The sequence below is a fragment of the Chinchilla lanigera genome, unplaced genomic scaffold (genome assembly GCF_000276665.1).
Source record: "Chinchilla lanigera isolate Chin_1 unplaced genomic scaffold, ChiLan1.0 scaffold00071, whole genome shotgun sequence".
Taxonomy (NCBI): domain Eukaryota; kingdom Metazoa; phylum Chordata; class Mammalia; order Rodentia; family Chinchillidae; genus Chinchilla; species Chinchilla lanigera.
Window position 1 is genome coordinate 2331846 of NW_004955472.1, and position 19786 is coordinate 2351631.

The following is a 19786-nucleotide window of genomic DNA, read 5'->3' on the forward strand; positions in this document are numbered from 1 at the left end:
AAAAAAAAAAAGTATGTTGAGACAGATGATAGGAAAAAGCTCCCTACGTGCTCTTTAGACATATAAAGCAATGTAAAGGCTGGACTGCACAGAGAAGTCCTAGGCTGGGTGATATCCCGAAACATGGGTAAGGCAGGGTTCCCTAAACACCCTGAAATGAACTGCCAATAAAAACTTAAATACACCCTCTTTATGAAGAGGTAGTAAGTGAAAGCATGTATTTCTCAAGGACTCACTGCCAAAGTGACAAGAACAATCTTTGAAACTTTAAGGAACAAGTTTTATTTATCAGAAAACTCACTTCAATGAGAAAACTCATTCCACTTCTAAAAGCATTTCATGAAAAAAATCCACGTTCATGTAAAATTCGGTTGAACAGGGAGGTGATGACTATTTATCACCGTTTTTATGAGACAGGGTCTCACTATGTAGTTCAGGCTGGCCTTGAACTTGCAGTAATCCTCCTGCTTCAGCCTCCCAAGTGCTGGGACTACAGGCATGCACCACCACGCCCAATAATGATTATCAGCTTGTCAAAAAAGGTTTAACAGAGTTTGCATTTATATTAAGAACCTTCAGCAATTATAGAAAAGACTTGTGCGCAGAAATGGAATTCACAGAAACACCTACTGCCATGAGGCCCCCTAGTGGGGCACGAGAAAACAGTGAGTAAGAAGCAGGAGAGCAGCTCCAGGTCCCAACCTTGCTCACAGGAGTCACAAGCAGCAGCTCTGGGCGACAACTGAACTGATGATTACTAAATCTCACAGCTTGTGTTTTGGTCCTGGAAACCAGACCCACAGCCTCACGCACACTAAGCACCTGCTCTGCACTGAGCGGCACCCCCAGGCTCTCCGCAGTCATTAACATGTTTGCAATTTGCACATCTCACTGCTGGGTGGCTTAACCACCCCGGTACATGTGCCCCTGCTCCTCGGAAAGCTTTTTCTTCATTTTATTAGTAAAAAGAGCAGTGAAAGTGATTAGATCCATGTGTAGCAACAGCGTACAAGCCACCCAATGGGACAGTCAAGCAAGTACCACCGGGGCTTCAAGCCAGCAGGGATGAGTTAACTGGGATTTATGAAGTAAAAAGTGGTCCTATAACTGACATTCAAAATTTCTACTCATTTACACTGATTACTTTGGGCAGAAAAAAACCAACCTTGACAAATGCTTACATAACTTTTAATGTAATAAACTGTACTATTTTTACCTTTCTTTTTTGCTGCTATCCTGAATCTTACCTAGTAAGTTAGCTCCCAATTCACAGACTATACCTTTAGAATCATTTGCAAGCCTACTGTTGGCCGCCTTCACTGTTTTTAACGAACAGAACCAATTGTTTAGAATTCTGTCCCTACCCTCACCTATGTTCTATTGGGACGAGGGCCGATATGCACTCAAATGACTGGAAATAGTTCAAGAGCAGAACAACTCATCACTTAGTATGTTCCACCCAAAGACTTCCACAGGAAGGCTCCCTGCCCTTCTGGCTACCCGGTGCTTAGGCACTGGATACACGGCCTCACCCAAAACGGTAAGATACCCTTTTATAACACAAAGTCCAACCAGCACTATCCAGGGCAGAAAACAGTTTCCCAAAGGGAGGCTGGCTTTTGTACTCGGCTTCTGAGAGGTAATCCCGAAGGCTAGTGGAAAGTCACGCCTGCCAGGGGTATGGTTATTTGCTTATGGCCATGGGCCACAGGGTAGTTTAATGCAATTTCAGAGCAGTGGCCACACTGGGTAATCGTAGGGTGAGGGCTTCAAGTCTCACGTAGTATCAGCAGACCCTTGGAGAAACTGGAGACTGAGATCAGTCACATGCCGGAGACCCATAAACAGGACAGAGACTTGGGCTGAACTTCCCTGGTTGGCAACATTCCAAGCAGACACTGACAGTGAGAAAGTAAACAGGCGCACTGTCACATACGGGCACAAGAAAGTAACGCTGTCCTGATTCCACAGGGAGAGGAAGACTGAAGGTCTGCGCTTGGTACTTTTCCCAGACTGTCTTACATGCTTCTTCCCATGGGTGATTTTAATCTGTATCCTTTCCTCATGATAAAACTGCAGCCATGAATATAACCGCTTTCAGTGAGCTCCTCTGCTGAATTATTAAGCCTTGAGGGTGGGTGGTGTTTAGGACCAATGACTCTGCAGCTGGTGTCGAAGTTGGTATCAAAATGGGCAGTCACGTGGGCTGTTCTAACTTAGCAGTCTAATCTCTTGCAGTGGGTGTCAGAACTGCAGCCGGTCTTGTGGACTATGTCTGTTTTAACTTCTTAGTTGGCTAGCTCCTTGCAATAGGGCTACTGTTGCTCTTTTCACGTTTATATTTAACAGAGCTATTAGTACCCCTGCCTTAACCCCACTATCGATTTCTGAGCCCTGAGTTCTGAAATCCCCGTATCTATCCTACGATTAGCTTATAGTAGCTTTGGGGTCAGTATACACTGGGCGGATTCAATGAATCACATACAGTGTGAGAGGAATAAAACATTGTTTGTTTCCTCCCTTCCCATAATCACCACTTTAAAGGCACTGACGGAAACGATTCTAGCTTCGCTCAGGACCTACCTTTGTTCTGAAAGAGCACCTGCAGGAGATAACTGACGTTCGAGAGCACGGTCCACAGTCTCCTTCGTGGCAGAGCTTCTCACAGGTGTGAATGAAATCTTCAACAGAAAAGAGAAGAGCGGGAATGAGAACTGTAACTACTTGTTTTCGTCCTCCCCGGTTCGCCAGCCACGCTGGTCTGCCGCCTCTACACCCTGCAACTCCAGCATCAGCATTCAGGGCAGCATGGAATCAGTGCTTCTTTCCCCACCTTCCCTATGCTCTAATGGGCATGCTGCTTCACTAGGTCAAAGAGTGCATCTTCTGACTTTTCTTAGGCTCCAGATTAGCCTGAGATCTTTTTTTTTTTTTTTGTCTTTTTGAGACAGGGTCTTGCTATGCAGTTCAGGCTGGCCTTGAACTCACTTTGCAGCCCAGGCTGGTGTCAAACTTGCAATGATCCTCCTGCCTCAGCCTCCTGAGTGCTGGGATTACCGGCATGCGCCACCACACCTGCCCAGCCTGAGATCTTCTTAAAACTATGTTATGGATGACATTACTCTGCAAGTATCTGGAGAATCAGCTCTATGACTGGCAATGGGCAGCCCACATTCACGGTATTAAAGTAGATCTGAGGGGGCTGGGGATTTAGCTCAGCGCCACAGTGCCCGCCTGGCAAGCGCAAGGTCATGAGTTTGATTCCTGGTACCGGAAGAAAAAACAAAAGTAAAGTAGATCTGAGACAAGTCCTCCTTCAAGGACATCTTGGGAACAACCCAGAGTCTCCTTCTCACGGTTACTGTGTAAATGGCATACTCTTCCCATCCTTTAACTTTCAGACTCATTGTACCTTGGATTCTAAAGTCTCTCCTGATGATAGCATGTAGTTGGTTTTATTTTTAACTTTATTCTGAGAAAGGATTTTGCTAAATTGTTCAGGCTGGCCTCAAACTTGCAATCCTCTTGCCTTAGCCTCCAAATAGCTGGGGTTACAAGTGTGTGCCACTGCACCCAGCTCTTCCATCCAGTCTGAAACATACCTTTCATTTAAACCAGTCACATTCAGTGTCACTGCTGACACAGCTGGATCTGCGTCTGCCACCTCTCATTTCCCACAGCTTGTCTTTTTTTGTTAATCTAATTCTCTTCTACTGCTTTCTTTTGTATTAAGCCAGTATTTTCTACAGAGTAACATGTTTATGCCCCTTTAATGATATTTTTCACATCTTTTGGAGCTATTTTCTCAATGGCTGCCTTGAGGCTAAGATCATGTTATCAGAATGGATTTTGGATTTAAATCAGTGAAGAAGCTGTGCTCCTCTGTTATTTCTATCTATCTGTCTGTCTATCTGTCACCTACCTATACAGTATTACAAACCAAACACTACATTGGTATAATTTTATATAACATTATGTCTACTAAAGAAAATGAGGATATATATATAGCTTGTTATACTGATCTAATTTACCACTTGTGTTTTTCCCCATTTGATCCTGTGGGTTTCAGTAACCATTTGGTGTAATTTCCTTATTCCAATGACTTTGAGTGCCCCCATTTCCTTTGTGCTGTCATCATTAAATCTATCTGTACATTATAGGCCCAACAATATAATTACATACGTACTATTTTATATAGTTGCTTTTAACATGGATTAGGAGAAAGAAACATGCATTTATACAGTCTTTTTCTTTCTTTTTTTTTTTTGTCTTTTTGAGATAGGGTCTCATTATGCAGTTCAGGCTGGCCTTGCGCTCACTTTGTAGCCCAGGCTGGTCTCGAACTTGCAACAATCCTCCTGCCTTAGCCTCCCTGAGTGCTGGGATTACAGGCGTGTGCCACCACGCCAGTCTTGTATAGTCTTTTATAATTAGTTTCCTTTAGTAGTATTCCTTACATGCATGTGAATTTCCAAGGTTACTAGTTTTCAGCCCACAGAGCTTCTTTCAGTATTTATTGTCCGGCATATCTGCTTGCCAGCAATTAACTGTTTTTCTGTTCATTTCTGAAAGACAGTTTTCCCGGCTGAGATTCTTGGTGGCAGTTTTTTCAGCACTTTGAATTTGCATCTGTGATAGTTCACTGTGATGCCAACTGGAATGGATCAAGAAATGCCTGGCGGATTAATGGGCCACAGTGCCGGGTGTCTGGATGACTGAAGGGCAGGCCGGAAACTGAGGGGGAAACTGGGGAGGTGGGAACTGAGGACGGGGACTGCCCTAGAGGGGCTGGCACAACAGGACTGCAGCCCGGGCGGGATCACAGTGGAAAGAAGTCCCCCTTTCGCTTCTCCCTGGGAACAGCTCTGCCTCACCACCGCCTCTGGACTTCTGTCTCCAGTTCCCCCCGGCTTCCAGCGAACTCTTCAGCCCTCCAGCACAGAACCTTCGGCTCGCAACTGCTCTCCAGGGAGCTTCAAGCCTTGGACTTCTGGCTGGATCCTCGAGCGCTTCAGAGTGCAGATGGCCATTCTGCATTCTTTCACCTGATTCTACAGGCAGCCATTGTAAGCCTGCTTAGTGGGTTGTTTTTGTTTTTTTTTTTTACTTTCTTGAGACAGGATCTTGCTATGTAGTTCAGTCTGGCCTTGAACTCACAGAGATCCTCCTGCCTCAGCCTCCAGAGTGCAGGGATTACAGATGTGCACCACCACGCCCAACTATACATTTTAAACCCACTCTTCTGGTGAACGCTAATACTGACACATCACCCTACTGCTTTCTCCTTGTGATGTGCTCTCCACTGTTTGTGACAAGAAACCCACTGTCAATCTTATGGGATGCCCTTGGATATGTTATGAGTCATTTTTCTCTTGCTGCTTGCAAGATTTTCTCCTTATTTTTGGCTTTCAATATTATTATTACATGTCTGGGTGTGGATTTCTTTGTGTTGATCCTACCTGAAATTCAGTGACCTTCTTCTGGACATATGCTTTCAATACATTTGATTCCTTAATCCGTTTATCTTCAAATGTTTTTCTCTTCCTTCCAACTCTCCTTCCTTTATTCCCATTTCAGTATGTTAATGTGCTTAAAGGAATTCTTTGCCCGGTGTGGTGGCACAGGCCTGTAATCCCAGCACTTGGGAGGCTGAGGCAGGAGGATCGCAAGTTCGATGCCAGCCTGGGCTACATAGTGAGTTTAAGGCCAGTTTGAATTACATAATGAGACACTATTTCAAAAAACAAAACAAAACCAAAAAAGTGTGCCATGTGTTTCTGAGGCTCTACTTATTTTCTCTGTCTTTGGGTATATATATTTTGTATCAGCCTATCTTCACATTCACTAATCATTTCTTCTACCAGATGAAAACTGCTGAACTCCTTGAACACATTTTTCATTTTAGTTATGTACTTCTCAATCCCAGGGTTTCTATTTAGTTTTTTAAAAATAAAACTCCTATCTCTTTTTTTATATTCTCTACTTGATGAGACGCTACCTTCAAATCTTCCTTTGCCTTTCACGCAGTTCCCCGAGCATACGTAGAGAGTGTGTACTAAAGTCCTTGTTAAATCTGACGTCTGTTTGCTCTCACAGGCAGTTTCTGTTGCCTGCTTTTTCCGTCTCTTCGCACATCTCACCCTTCCCGCCTGGAAGACACTTTAGCTAATACAGCAGCTCTGGAGATTGTCTTCGCTGTGGTCAGCTCACTTGTTTTATAATTTGGCTAAACCACCTTAGTGAAGGCCCTTTCCCCCGTGGCACGAGGTTGATGGTGTCACTCTGACAGCCTAGCCTTGGGAATGTACACACGTCCTGAGCTGACTGGTTTTAGCAGCATTTTTTGTTTCTATTTTTTATTACCACAGTTCATGTTCACAGTACATAATGATTATATTCTTTCTGGGGAGTTGGTACATGTACACCCCCTTTGTTTTTGAGACAGGGTCTCGCTGTGCAGTTCAGGCTGGCCTTGAACTCACTACGTAGCCCGGGCTGGCCTCGAGCTCAGTGACCCTCCAGCCTCAGCCTCCCGAGTGCTGGGATCACAGGTGGGCGCCACCCCGCCTGGTGGTGCATTTTAATTCTTGTTTCATCCCCTTTCCCTCCCTCGGTCTCTTGACCCCTGTCCCACTTGAGAAAGATCATCTCCCTACCTCCTACTGTCTGTCTTTCATGTTAGTCTTTATTTACTTCGGGTTTCTCGTGTAAGAGGAGCAGGCGATACTTCCGCTTGTGTGCTGATTTATTTCATGGAACTTTACGGTCTGAGGGTGCAGGTTTTCCTACCAATGACTCCGGTTTATCTCCGTGCTGATTTCCATTGTGGTTTTACCAGTTTACATTCTAACCAGTGACGGAGAAGCGTTCTTCTTCCCCCACAGCCTTGCCGGCATTTGCTATTACCTGATTTCTTGATGACAGACATTCTCTCCAGGGCAAGACGGAGCTGTTTGAATTTCCGTTTCCCTAACAGCCAGTGACACTGAACATCTCTTCACGTATTACTGGCCATCTGTCCTTCTGAGAATGTCCATTCATTTCACTTACCCACTTTTCCTGCTGGGTCTTTTACTTTGTGTGTGTGGGGTTCTCTATATATTCTGTCTATTAGTGCTCTGGGAACTACCCGGCGTAAGAACTTGAGTTACATTACTGCTCTGCGAAACGTGCTTCATTTGGGACGACGCTCACTAACTGCTAGCTCTACTGTTTCCAGCAGTACCCTGGAATAAAGACTACTCAGTGGCTGGACCCACTCAAATTTGGACAAGGACAGGCCTTGTCCCAACCCAGGAGAGAGCCTCTTCGCTACCTGTCTCCCTGTGCTCCCTAGTGAAGGTGCTCGCCTTTGCTTTGGCTGATCACTCTTTATTAAGAGGTGCTGCCATTTTCTTTTTAAATTACTTCATTCTGCTGGTACACGTCTGCAGCTGATGGAGTTTACAACCACCCTGGGGAGCGGGTACATGTACATATCACAGCTTGTTTCCTTTTTAATCCCCTTTTCCTTCCCTTCCCTCCTCCCCTCCTCTCCAATGCCCCTATTTCCCTTTCATTCTTGTTGGTATGATTCATCTTAGCTCATGTGATGGCATTTAACGTTCACATCGAGGTCATTAGGTTCCTGTACGTGGCGTGCCTTTATTCTACTTATTTCCCCTTTCCCTCCTGCTCACCCTTCATGCTCTTTCCCCTGAAGAGGTGCTATTATTATTTTCTAAAGGGTCCTGGGGCCTAAACTCCCCTGCACAATTTCAAAACAGTTCATCTGGGGAGTGCTCTGGAGCTCTTCTCATGGGCTGCTCTGCCCCTGGGAAAAGGACACCGAGTTCTAGGTAGGGCGTTCGCCTCCAGGCTTTCCGTTTCCCGGTCTTCCTGGAGGTGGAAGCTCCGCACTAGGAGTGAGCTGAGGTGAGGCCGACCTGGGTCTCGGTGTTCTGCGGCAAACAGGGTAAAGGCTCCATCCTATGAGCAAGGGCTTGGCAGAGGAAAAGAGCCTCTGCCTCACCACTGCGCTCCCCAGAAACTCAGGTGCTTCAGCTTGCAGGTGGAGGGTGAGACATGTCAGCAGCCTGTCCCCCACTGAGGTATGACAGACACTGACCGGGAGCCGAGGCAGAGAAAGCCGTGTCTTCTTGGCCACATTCATCGTGTATGTGCGCGGGTAACGGGGACTGAAGCCGGGTTCTTTGCACTGAACGACATTCCAAGCCCTTTATTTTTATTCTGAGACAGCGTTTCACCAAGTTGCTCAGTTGCCTGGCTAGGCCTGAATGTGGGATTAGCCTGCCTCAGCTTCTCAGACTTCTGGGCCAGAGGCTGTACCATCATGCCCGGCTTACACTCATTCTGAGGGGGGTTTTTGTCAAGCTGAAGGGAGGACAGAATAAATGGGTTGTGGCTCAAATGCCACATGCTCTTGCTATTACTTATCCAACTTAATAAATATTTCTTTATTTCATGTAGGACAATTTCCAGAAATTTTTTTTGGTTTCTTTGAGACAGAGTCTCGCTATGTAGCACAGGCTGGCCTCGAACTCCCGGCAATCTTTCTGGCTCAGCCTCCTGAGTGCTGGGGTTACAGGCATGTGCCACCATGTCCAGCTCTGAAACTTTAAATGGTTGCTTTTAAAGTAGTTTTCCGTAGCTTTGCTTATTTAATTAGGGAGTGGATCCACGGGAGCCCCCTTACGCTGTCATCATGAATACAGAACTGTACCCAACATACCTTACACTGAAGCTGTTATCTCTGGCATAAAAATTTCCTACTGGATGAGATGCTAAAAGGCCTAAACAAGCTTTCTACAGACAGGCTAGGTCTGGACACACTTGAATGAATCACTGCTACTTCCAGCCAGACTTACCTTTTCTTTAAGCTCTTCAGTCCAACTCCGCCTGAAGACTTTTACACAAAGCCAGGCACGGTGGCCCCCACCTGTAATTTTACTACTGTGGGAGGCTGAGACAGGAGATCAGAAGTCTGAGCTCTGCCTGGGCAATTTAGCAACTTAGAGAGACCCTGTCTCAAACTAAAGGTAAAGAAGAGAGCTGGGGACATAGTTCAGTACAAAGGCCCTGGGTTCAGCCTCCATATCAAAACAAATAAACAAAAACCAAAAACCAATAAAAATGTTTTACACATTAAAAATCTGCTGGGTAGGGCTGGGGATGTAGCTCAGCAGCACAAGTGCCTGCCTGGCAAGTGCAAGGTCAAGTTTGATTCCTGATACAGAAAAAAAAGAAAAAAAAAGAAAAGAGGAAAAGAAATTGGGTCAGGGATATAGCTCAGCAGCGTAAGTGCCTGCCTGGCAAGCACAAGGTCCTGAGTTCGATTCCTGGTACAAAGGAAAAATCTGCTGGGTATATAACAGGCCACGTGGTCTAACCCCAAGGTACACCTCAGCCCCAACCCAAACTGACTTTTCCGCTTTTGTTTTTCTCTCTGTAGCGCTAGGGAAAGAACGCAGGATCCCGTGCATGCGAGGCAAGTCCTCCACCACGGAGCCGCACGCTCTGGACCAAAGCTCTTAACGTGTCGAGCGCTGCGCGGCCAGCTCTTTCCACGCTGAGCACGGTGAAGTCCACACTTCTGCATAGAAGAGCCCTGACCCCTTTTCCTGAGTAAAATATATGAACCCATTTTAACCTTTCCACAAAGGTGAACACTTCCAAATGGATTTAAATTTCTAAGAAATCAGGAAAAAACTAACCGAAGAGTACCTACAAGATGCACTATTCACTGAAAACAGCAAGCTACATCGAAATACACACGGTACAAGTGCACTTAGAACACCTGAATTGAGATGTTCTTAGTGTGACACACGGGCACAGAGTCACGCAGAAGACAGCCTGGGAAGCTCCCGCCGACAGCCATCACCTCCGGTGGCAAAGAAAGCGACGACGACCTAGCTCGATTTTCTTCTGCCGAGGGACTGTGCCTGTACCATACCGGCAGAGAACCCGCCTGGCCTCTGCGAGGCCCTGAGCTCCCCCCTCAGCACTGGGGGGAAGAAAGGAAGGAAGAAAACCACCGCTGAAAAAGCACTGCTGAGGCAGCAATGCCCTGGTACGGCCACGCCCCAGCCCTGTTCCGGACAGTTACTCCTCTTCTTAGCTGTCGCTTTGCACTACTCATTTTACATTTCCTTTTTCTTTCATTTTCAGTAGAATGTCTAAGCCTTGAGGTAGGAAGGATGGACGTTACATATGCTATTCTTACACAACTGACACGTTTACCATCCTTCACGATTCAGAAGTTATTTGTTTTCCATTTCATAGGTAATTTTCACGGCAGGCAGAGAACCAAGAGAAAACTAATTTTCCTAATGCAGCTGGACCTTGTGTTAAAATATGTGAGAAGCCAGGCATGGTGGCACATTCCTATAACCCTAGCACTTGGGAGGCTGAGGCAGGAAGATCATAAGTTTGAGGTCAGCCTGAGCTACATAGTAAATTCAAGACCAACCTGAAATATATAGCAAGACTCTGTCTCAAAAACAAAACAAAACAAAACAAAAGGCAGGGAGAGAGCCCTTTTTCCCCTCTTTTGAGAAAAAGTAGGTCTCTCTAGTCATTCTTGCTGGTATGCAGAAAAACATTGCAATCTTTCCTTTCAATAAAATGGAAACCAAACTTAAAGAGCCTAGTTTTACCTAAGAAGATGCATGATGAGTTACAAGAAAACCTTTCTTATTCAGCCTAACTTGCCTTTGAATACTCACTAAAAAGAGAAGTTGCCAAGTCATTGCAAACTGCCCACATATATGCCCAAAGACTGTTAGACAGGCTCCGTTAATAAACTCAAACTACTATCGAATCCCAACAAACTTTTTCCTGGTTTCTACATCCAAGTAATCAGAAACCACCAATGAGAAAAAAGGAAGTCACTAAAGGTAGGCAGGCAGGCGTACTAAAGTACCGACCAGAAAATAACAAAAAGCTGTAACAAGCACATCAAACAATACAATCTGCCCACTGGCATGGGCAACCAGCTTGAGAAACCCAGCAGCTGCTGACGGCATCACTGTACTAAGTTTAATACAGTAACAAGTCCATGAAAACGATAACCGTGCCAGTAAGAGGAAAGAAATTCGGGGACCTCTGTGTAGAGAAGAGAATATACATTCTAGACAAACATCCCTCCAAACTGGTGCTCCAAAGCTGTTAGCTCAGGTATACGGGAAATGGCTCGGAAGAATGACATTCTTTGCTCTCGATAGCTGAAATATCACTGTACTCCTTAAAACACCTCATCCAATTAGTTTGGCATGCCCTCATATAGGAAAAAGCATTTGAACACCTGCTGATGCCTGGGTTAGTAAAAGAAAATATGGTGTTTCTTGTAGAGCAGGATGCTAAAAGAAATCCTAATCCCCAAGGGGTAGTGTCTCACCATCATTGTCCACGGAGGCAATAAAATACCTGCACCGGAGAGATCACTTGGGCAAATGCGTATTTTCTAGGTGTGTCTGGAGAAGGTTTTCTGAGGAGCTACAGAAACTTGACGAGAACAGTGAGAACACCACCGACACAGCCCCCCACTCTGCCGCGGCATCGCTGCCGCCGACGTTCTCTCTACAAACACTGCTCGGGCCAGCCCCGCCCCTCGTTACCTGAGGAGCCACAAGGCAGGGGCTTGCCACACACTTTTCCGCACGAGGGGACGGGGTCCATGCACGTCTTCCGGCTGCTACTTCCCAGCTCCAGCAGCTGGCCAAGAGGAGTTTGGCCACAAGGGCAAAAGCGTACCAGGTAGGGGAGCCGCGGGCAAGGCTGGCAGGGCTGAGGGTGGCACACCTGAGAACACGTGTGGTTCCCACACTTCAAGTCCCTGTAAAGAAAAACAACAGACCGTTCTACAACTGGTGCATAAACACAGCTTTACTCTAAGCGAAGAAAACGTAAAACCTTACTTGCCACATATCTTTAAACAGCTGAAGTCCCCAAATCCGTCAGACTTCCCTGTGTCTGTCCCGCACAGAACATCTCGGGGGGTGCTGCCACAGTAGCATACTTGAGGACGCAATTTCAAAATCAACAGATTAGTCACTTGCATGTGCTCCTAAGATATTCCTAACAGTCTACAAAGAGACACAAAATGCAGCTGGGTAGGGGGGCGCGTGCCCGTAATCTCAGCACTATGGGAGGCCGAGGCAGGAGGAGTACAAGTTTCAATCTAGCCTGGCAACTTAGTGACTTAGTGATACCCTGTCTCAAAATAAAAATGGGCTGGGAAAGCAGGTCAGTGAGAAGGTCCTGGGTTCAATTGCAAGTACTGCGAAGAGAGAATAGAAACAATAAAGAAAACACAAACTGCTCTTCACTGAACTGCTGATCAGATCTGAGGCGGAAACGGGTGCAGGTGTAAGGTCCACCTAGGAGCTTGATGCAGGAATAAACACAGAAGGCCTCGTGAAACTGCCAGGGCCTGCTAGTGCTGCTGCAGCACAGCACCCGGGTGAAGGAACTACTGAACCGTGCGGAGCACACTCTGCGGTCTACAACGCCACGGCAGGGCGCCACGCGCTGTGAGACTCCTGGGGAGTAACGGGACGGACAAGCTCAACCGCGAGAAGCGGTAGCCGGGCTGACACCTGCATCCCCATCCTTACAGCATCGCAGCAGCACAGACTGGGTGCTTTTATGATAGAGTTCACGCAAAATGATGAGGAAAAGTCCTTGCTACTAAAAGGACTTAAGTTACCAGGACAGCATGAAGTCCTTGACTACTTGTACACCGCTGTTCAGTCGGAAGCCATCATGTCTGAGTATTCACGCTGAGTAAGAAGCGTCAGACACTTTGAGCGGAGAGCGCTGCCTAGCAGCCAGTTCCAGCCCTGCACTGCAACAGAAAACCTCACTCATCCAAGGAGCGCTCATCAGATATTTAATAGAGATGGAGGAAAAAACAGTATTTGTGAAATCAATAAATTGGTAAACAACTCCCAGCAACAAGGACCTCCTTCGAGCAGGCTTTTCCTTGCTAAGTTTCCGCTCACACAAGACAGAGCCGTTTTCAGAGGTAATGAGCAGAAAGCTATTAAGAATTCAGGGTAAAAAAATTATGAAAATAAAATAAAATGGAGCCCTTGGTCAACCAGGAAATAGAGTGTAACACCAAAAAGCTTTGTTGTACTTAGGTGTAAGCTGGTGCCAGAAGGGTTAGTCACAGATAGGTGAATACTATCTGGGACGCAAAGACAGTCTGCAGGAAGCACTCTTGCCTGCCTCAGTCCGCTCCACATTTTATCCACACGTGAATGAACACCTAGAAGGAATGCTCATTAAATCTCTACGTAAGGCTGCAAGGCATGCTCGAACAATTACCATTTGAGAAGACAATCTATATGTGGGGCCAAAATGCTTGAAGATATTTGGTATCTACAGAAAAACTTTAAAAAGGGGGCACTGGGGATGAAACTGATTGCAGAGGCCCTCGGTTCAATCCCCAGTATCAAAAATAAATAAATAAATAAAAAAGAAAGAGAGAAAGAAAGAAAGGAAAAAAAGAAAAGAAAAACACTATTTCTTTATCTATCCCTCGTCATGTTGAAGAATATTTCAGTTTTCTGGTTGGGGCTCCTACGAATATATATCCCTGTAAAGTCTTTTTATGACACAGGTATATAGGTTATAGGATACATAGGTTTATTTTCACACACAAAAAAAAAACCCCACTAAACTTGTCTAAAGTAGTTGCACCATTTTACACACCTGCCAGCAATATATGAGAATTCCAGTTGTTCTCCCCTTGCCAACATCTGGTTGTTATTTTTATTTTAGCTATACTATTAAGTATGAACAGGTACCTCACTATAGATTTCGATTTTTCTCCCTTCCCCTTGATCTTTCTGCCTTACTGCGGATTTTTTAAGAAGTTTTACTGCAATATAATTTACAGACCATGTTCAGAAAAGCCCACTAGCACTAGCAGCTGGCGTGCACACCACTTACCCTGGTTCAGTATGATCCGACAAGGCTGGCACTGACCCCCATGGCACAGCTCAGCACAGCGGTGCTGACCACAGTTCAAAATATTCTCACATGGGTTTGAACAGTGGACTGACACAGCCTGGCCACAGCGAACTGTGTGCCTGCAAAGACAGCAGATGCACAGATGACGTCAGCCCCAAGTTTCTGGTGCACAGCTAAACAAACAGTGAAGCCCAAACTCTCCCCTGAAAACCTACCAACGCTCCTCCAACACTGTTGCTGCCCCCATATCTCCTGTGACAGGGTCTCGCTATGCAGTTCAGGCTGGCCTTGCGCTCACTTTATAGCCCAGGCTGGTCTGAAACATGCAATGATCCTCCTGCCTCAGCCTCCTGAGTGCTGGGACTACAGGCATGTGCCACCACGCCCGGCCCTTACCCACTTTTTCCTACATCTCCTCCCTCCAGTTCTTATTTCCTTAATTGCTCTCCCCTCCTTCACTTTCCTAAGCAGTCTCCTCTCCTGTTGAAGGCTAACCCTGAGAATGTTCTGTGAGCTTTCATCTCAATTCCACAAAGCAGCATGTGGGAGGGAAGAGAGCCCTCCGATGAGGGGCCAGAAGATCCAGGCTGTAGTCCTAGTTTTGCCTAGAGCTCCCACCTTACAGACTGGGGAGGAAAGGTACCCAGCTCTGACACAGACTGAAAACACAGTAAGCTTTTCCTGGGGCCCAGCATGCTAGCATTTTACACTGCTGTATTACTAGATCTGACTTTGATTCAGAGTGGGAAAATCACCCTAGTTTTGTTCTAATAAACATGCTAATTTTGTGGATTTATGGGCTTTTAGATAATGTCTTTGGTCTCTTCCTAGGGTTTAATACTTGGAATCTATCCAATAACTTGGAGTTTATTCCATCCCTTAATCCTATCTCAACTACGTATTTTATTTTAAAAGTTACTTTTAGCTGGGTGTAGAAGCACACCCCCATAGTCCTAGCTACTCAGAAGGCTGAGACAGGAAGATCCAGACTTTGAAGCCAGCATGGGAAAACTACAAGACCCATCTCAAAAACAGCAAAACCCTGTCTCAAAGACAACTAAATGAAATAAAGTAAAAATAAAAAGTCACTGTTCTAATACACAGGTGATTGACGTACAGATGATCAGTATAATGGCTACCGGCAGCCTATTATGCAACCATATGCCCAGCACCATGGCTAACATCAGCCTCTTAAGACAGACACTATTAGTTCAATTTTATAATAGGAAGAATGAAGCGCCGCAAGACGGTACAACTTGCCCAGGATGAACAACAAGTTATGCAGTAGACCCCAGATCTGATCTTCTGACCCGGAATGCTTGCCTGGGCCTCACAGGCCACACTGCTACAAAAGAGCTCTACATCCCTGAGGACGTGTGTGATCACATCCTGTCTCAGGGCCCAGAAATCACTGTGAGGTCTCCCTGGGCCTGTGAGGCCCTCCACAGCCGTCGGGGGCGCACACTGAAGACGGGGAGCTCGCGTTCTAAGAGGGCAGGCTCACTGGGGCTCCCCGCTCTCTTATTCAACCATGTTCACTGAAACACCTTCTCGAGGCCCGCAGACACCATGCTGGGCACAGGAAAAACGGCGCCCGCCTCCTGGACCGTAATAGGCCCGGGCTCACCTCGGGGTTTCGTCGCCCACGAGAAAGGCTAAGAAAATCCCCGTCACCCTGGCATTTCACCGCATGGGTAACATCACAATCCCACTGTGCCACAACCTCTTAATCAGCTATCAGGTGAAACAGGACTGGCGACATACACAGACTGCTGTTAGAGAACCGCCCCACAGGTGCCCTGCCGCATCAGTTCTTCACCCAGATTCAACCAAGAGCACATACACTGTTTTTTAAAAAAGATACATCCATACCGAACATTAAAGACTTCTTTCTTGCCATTATTCCCTAAACAATCTAATTTTACCGCTATTTACGCGGCATTTGCATTGTGTTAGGTGATACGAGTCATGCAGAGGTGACTTAAAGCACACAGGAGGATACAGGCATGCCATATGCGAACAGCACACCTGGGCTCCCGGAACCAATCCCCCGGATGCCACCCTTACTACTTGTTTGTATCTACTAATCATCTTTCCTCTGGGAAATGCACAAGTAAATCACGCACGCGGAAACTGAAGCCTTCTTTATAGTACAACTCTAACTTTACCTGGTCCGTCCACATTCACATGTTTTAGTCATGAAGGCAGGGCAGGGTGGGCAGGGTCCAGGATGGCAGAGACTACAAAAGAAAGGCCACAGTGAATGAATTATACCCTGTACCCAAACCAAAACAAAACTGCCCCAACTGGGCCCTATTATGAATAAACCTACTATGAAACACTTTAGTATTTCTCTAAAGCTTAGCAACCTAACAAGACCCTCTCTCAAACAAAAAAATCAAAGAGGGCTGACGATGTAGCTCAACCTGATTGAGGTTCAGTCCCAAGTACTACAAAAACAAACAGCTGAGTGTGGTGGTACAAGCCTATAATCCCAGCATTCGGGAGGGTGAGGCAGGAGGATTGCCACAAGTTCAAGGCCAGCCTGGGCCACAGTTGTTGAGTTCAAGTCCAGCCTGAACTATGAGACCCTGTCTCAAAAACAAACAAACAAACACATTTAGGATTAAAAGTTCCAACCCAGCTGGGCATGGTGGCACATACCTGTGATCCCAGCACTTGGGAGGCTGAGGCAGGAACACTGCCACAAGTTCAAGGCCAGGAAGGGCTACATAGTGACATAGTAAGTTCAAGGCCAACCTGCACTACATAGCAAGACCTTGTCTAAAAAAAAAAAAAAAAAGTTGCAGCCCAGTGTGGGCAATTTCACAAGACTCTTGTTTCTAAATAAATAAATTAATTAAAAAGGGGTTTGGAGCTGGGGGCTGGTGAAGTCACTCAGTACAAAGGCACTGGGTTCAATCCAGGGCTTGTTTACCTGTCTGTCTGTCTGTCTTTCTTTTTTTGTCTTTTTGAGACAGGGTCTCGCTCTGCAGTGCAGGCTGCTCTTGAGCTCACTCTGTAGCCCAGGCTGGTCTCGAACTTACAACGATCCTCCTGCCTCAGCCTCCCAAGTGCGTGTGTGCCACCACGCCCTGCCAATCCAGGGCCTTTCAAAAAGAGAAAGAAATAAAAAAAAAAATTCTGGCCAGGCCTGGTAGTGCACACCCATATGAGGCTGAGGTAGGAGGACACTTAAGAATTCAAGGCCAGCCTGGTCTATATAAGTGAGACCTCATCTAAAAAAGAAAAAAAAATTCCAGAACAATGAAATTAAATCTCATCTCAGGATATATAATCAGAAAACTAATGCCCAAGTCAAAATACTGGTTTTATTTGGGTCTGACAAAGATGACATTTTCAAACATGGCACTGGCCCACTGACAGCAGTCTGTGGGGGAGAAAATGGCTCAGCGCTCAGGTGACCGGCAGAATGCCTAACAGGTCCTGTACAAGGTCAGATTTTGAGCAAATCGCCTAGGCCCATAAGAAGTACGGTCCTTCTCAGCTAGTGAGGTGCTCACCAGCCAATGGGGTACATCAGGAACAGTGAGGAGACATGGGGGGCACACTGGTAAACAACAAAGGGAGAGAAGGAAGGGGTGCGGGTCTACGCAGGTCTCTGAGTAGAACGCTCTTTGTAGGAACTATATTATAGGAACTATATTATAGAAACCAACAGGAAAAAACCTTACAAAATAGAATTTGTATATCCAAATAAATAATGCCCTCTTCAAAGCAGACAACCTGGCAATCACACAGTACTTCAAAAATACACTTTGGGAACTTCTAGAGCAACTTCTTAAGAGGGAATTTTAAGTGATGGCAAGGTATAATCCCTTGGGAATTAAAAGGCAACCTGAGGTAAGTCTAATTAACAGAATTTCAGTAACAGAATTTTGTGTAAAAAACAAAAACAGCCCAGGTGCCTATAATGTAGTCTGGCTGGGATGACGATGACGGTGGCCGTGACACTCAGGACTAAACCCGGCGCCTCAGCACTAGGCTACACTCCCCAGCCCTTTCTATGTCTTACTGTGAGACAGGGTCTCGTAACACACTAAGGTTACCCAGACGGGGCTCGAACTTGCAGTGCTCCTGGCTGAGGATCCCAGAGTGCTGAGCTTACAGGAAGAACCACCACACCCAGCTCGGGATTTTTAGCTTCCCATGTGAATCCTAGCCCAGTTCTGATAACTTGTAAGTAAGACAACACTGGAAACAATATAAGAACAAGAGCCTAAGTCTTCTAAGGTGACCTCTTCTGACAGAAAATGTCTTAGATATACGTTTAGGCAGATCTCTTTAAGGATGAGTGTCATTATTCAACAGTTATATTTCATATGCTATGGCTCAACCCCTTCATGTAAAACTATCTATCTACCTATCTGTTTTTGAGGCAGGGTCTCATTATATAATGCAAGCCAGCAGCCTTGAACTCTTTTATGTAGCCCAGGCTGGCAGTGAACCCACAGTGATCCTCCTGCCTCAGCCTCCAGAGTGCTGGGATTATAGGCATGAGCCACCACACACCGGTACAAGTAAAACAATTTAAATACTTTTAAATGATGGATAAACTGTGGGGTAGGTATGGGTGATTCCAAGTAATTTCAAATGTCCGCTGGAATTTCTGTAACTTCTGAACTCAATCCCAGGTTTTCTTAACCTTTTAAACAATGGTCTGCAATGCTGGCTACATATTAGAACCTTTTTTCGTGGGGAGGAAGTACTGGGGATTGAACCCACAGCCTTCACTGAGCTCCACCTCCAGCCCCTGTTTTTTATTTTAAAACAGGGTCTCACTAAGTCATTAAGTTGCCCAGGTGGGTTTGAACTTGCAATCCTCCTGCCTTGGCCCCCAGCACGCACTGATTACAGGCCTGTACCACACCACCGGCAGCTGCACTGCAGCATTTTACCCACGCCCACAGACTGAACTGCTCTAAGATACAGCCTGCACGCCAGTGCTGTAAACGTTCCCTAACTGATTCTAATAGGCACCCAGGATTGAGAACCACTGCTCCAGAGAACTGTACGACCTATGGGATAACCCAAAATAGAGGAAGAGGCCAGCTGCGGCCTCCGAATCCTGGTATGAGACACACAAAGCTTGGTGTGGGGCCTGGAAAGCACTGTTGGGAATGCAGTCCTGACAGAAGTACAAGCAGTTTCCAAGCTGAACACAGGATTTCCAGAGCCAGGGAAGAACAGGCTGTACTGTACTTCAGACACGGAGTTGACTGCCTGCCCCACAGGACTTCTGGTACCGCCTGGCAGTCACGACGAAAATGCCCGCTCGTTCAAGGGAGCATTAGGAAACGAGTCCCTGGGGAGAGGCGATCGGAGGGAGGCCGCTGACTGCTCAGCAAGCCACTGGCCGTGCCCTTTAGCTGTGCCCAGTCGGACCAGCTGTGCCCCCCTGCCCACTCCTTGGCACCACTACCGCCCAGCCTGATCACAGGCTCCAGGGCAAATATTTACCCCGGCTCCGCGCAGCAGGAGCACTGCAGTAACGCTCTCCTATCTGTTTTGCTGTTGGACTTAGGCAATAAAGCAAGAAATACCGTTCCTGACCTCTTGGCAGACCTTGTACCAAGCTTCCTAGAGACATGCATTTAATTTGCATAAAATTCATGTAACAAGAAGTATCATTCACGTAATTACTATTTTACAGATGTACAAATTCGGGCTTAGAGAAGTTATGTAACATGTCCTAGGTCATGTAACTGTTTAAGTAACTCCAGCCCAAAATTTCAATCTTTGTCTGAGGTCAAAGTCTGAAGAAATTTACTCGTCTGTTTCTCCGTGA

The 19786-nt window shown here is 46.2% G+C and overlaps 1 protein-coding gene across 1 annotated transcript in view; it reads right to left on the bottom strand.

Annotated features, from left to right (window-relative positions):
- Nfx1 (nuclear transcription factor, X-box binding 1) overlaps positions 1 to 19786 on the bottom strand; it is a gene marked incomplete in the record, with an annotated part of 64637 nt that overhangs the window by 24885 nt on the left and 19966 nt on the right. The window contains 5 exon segments of the mRNA XM_013522951.1: positions 2584 to 2681; positions 11616 to 11833; positions 11916 to 12015; positions 13957 to 14096; positions 16146 to 16217. Of these exon segments, the coding sequence (XP_013378405.1) occupies positions 2584 to 2681; positions 11616 to 11833; positions 11916 to 12015; positions 13957 to 14096; positions 16146 to 16217 (628 nt within the window).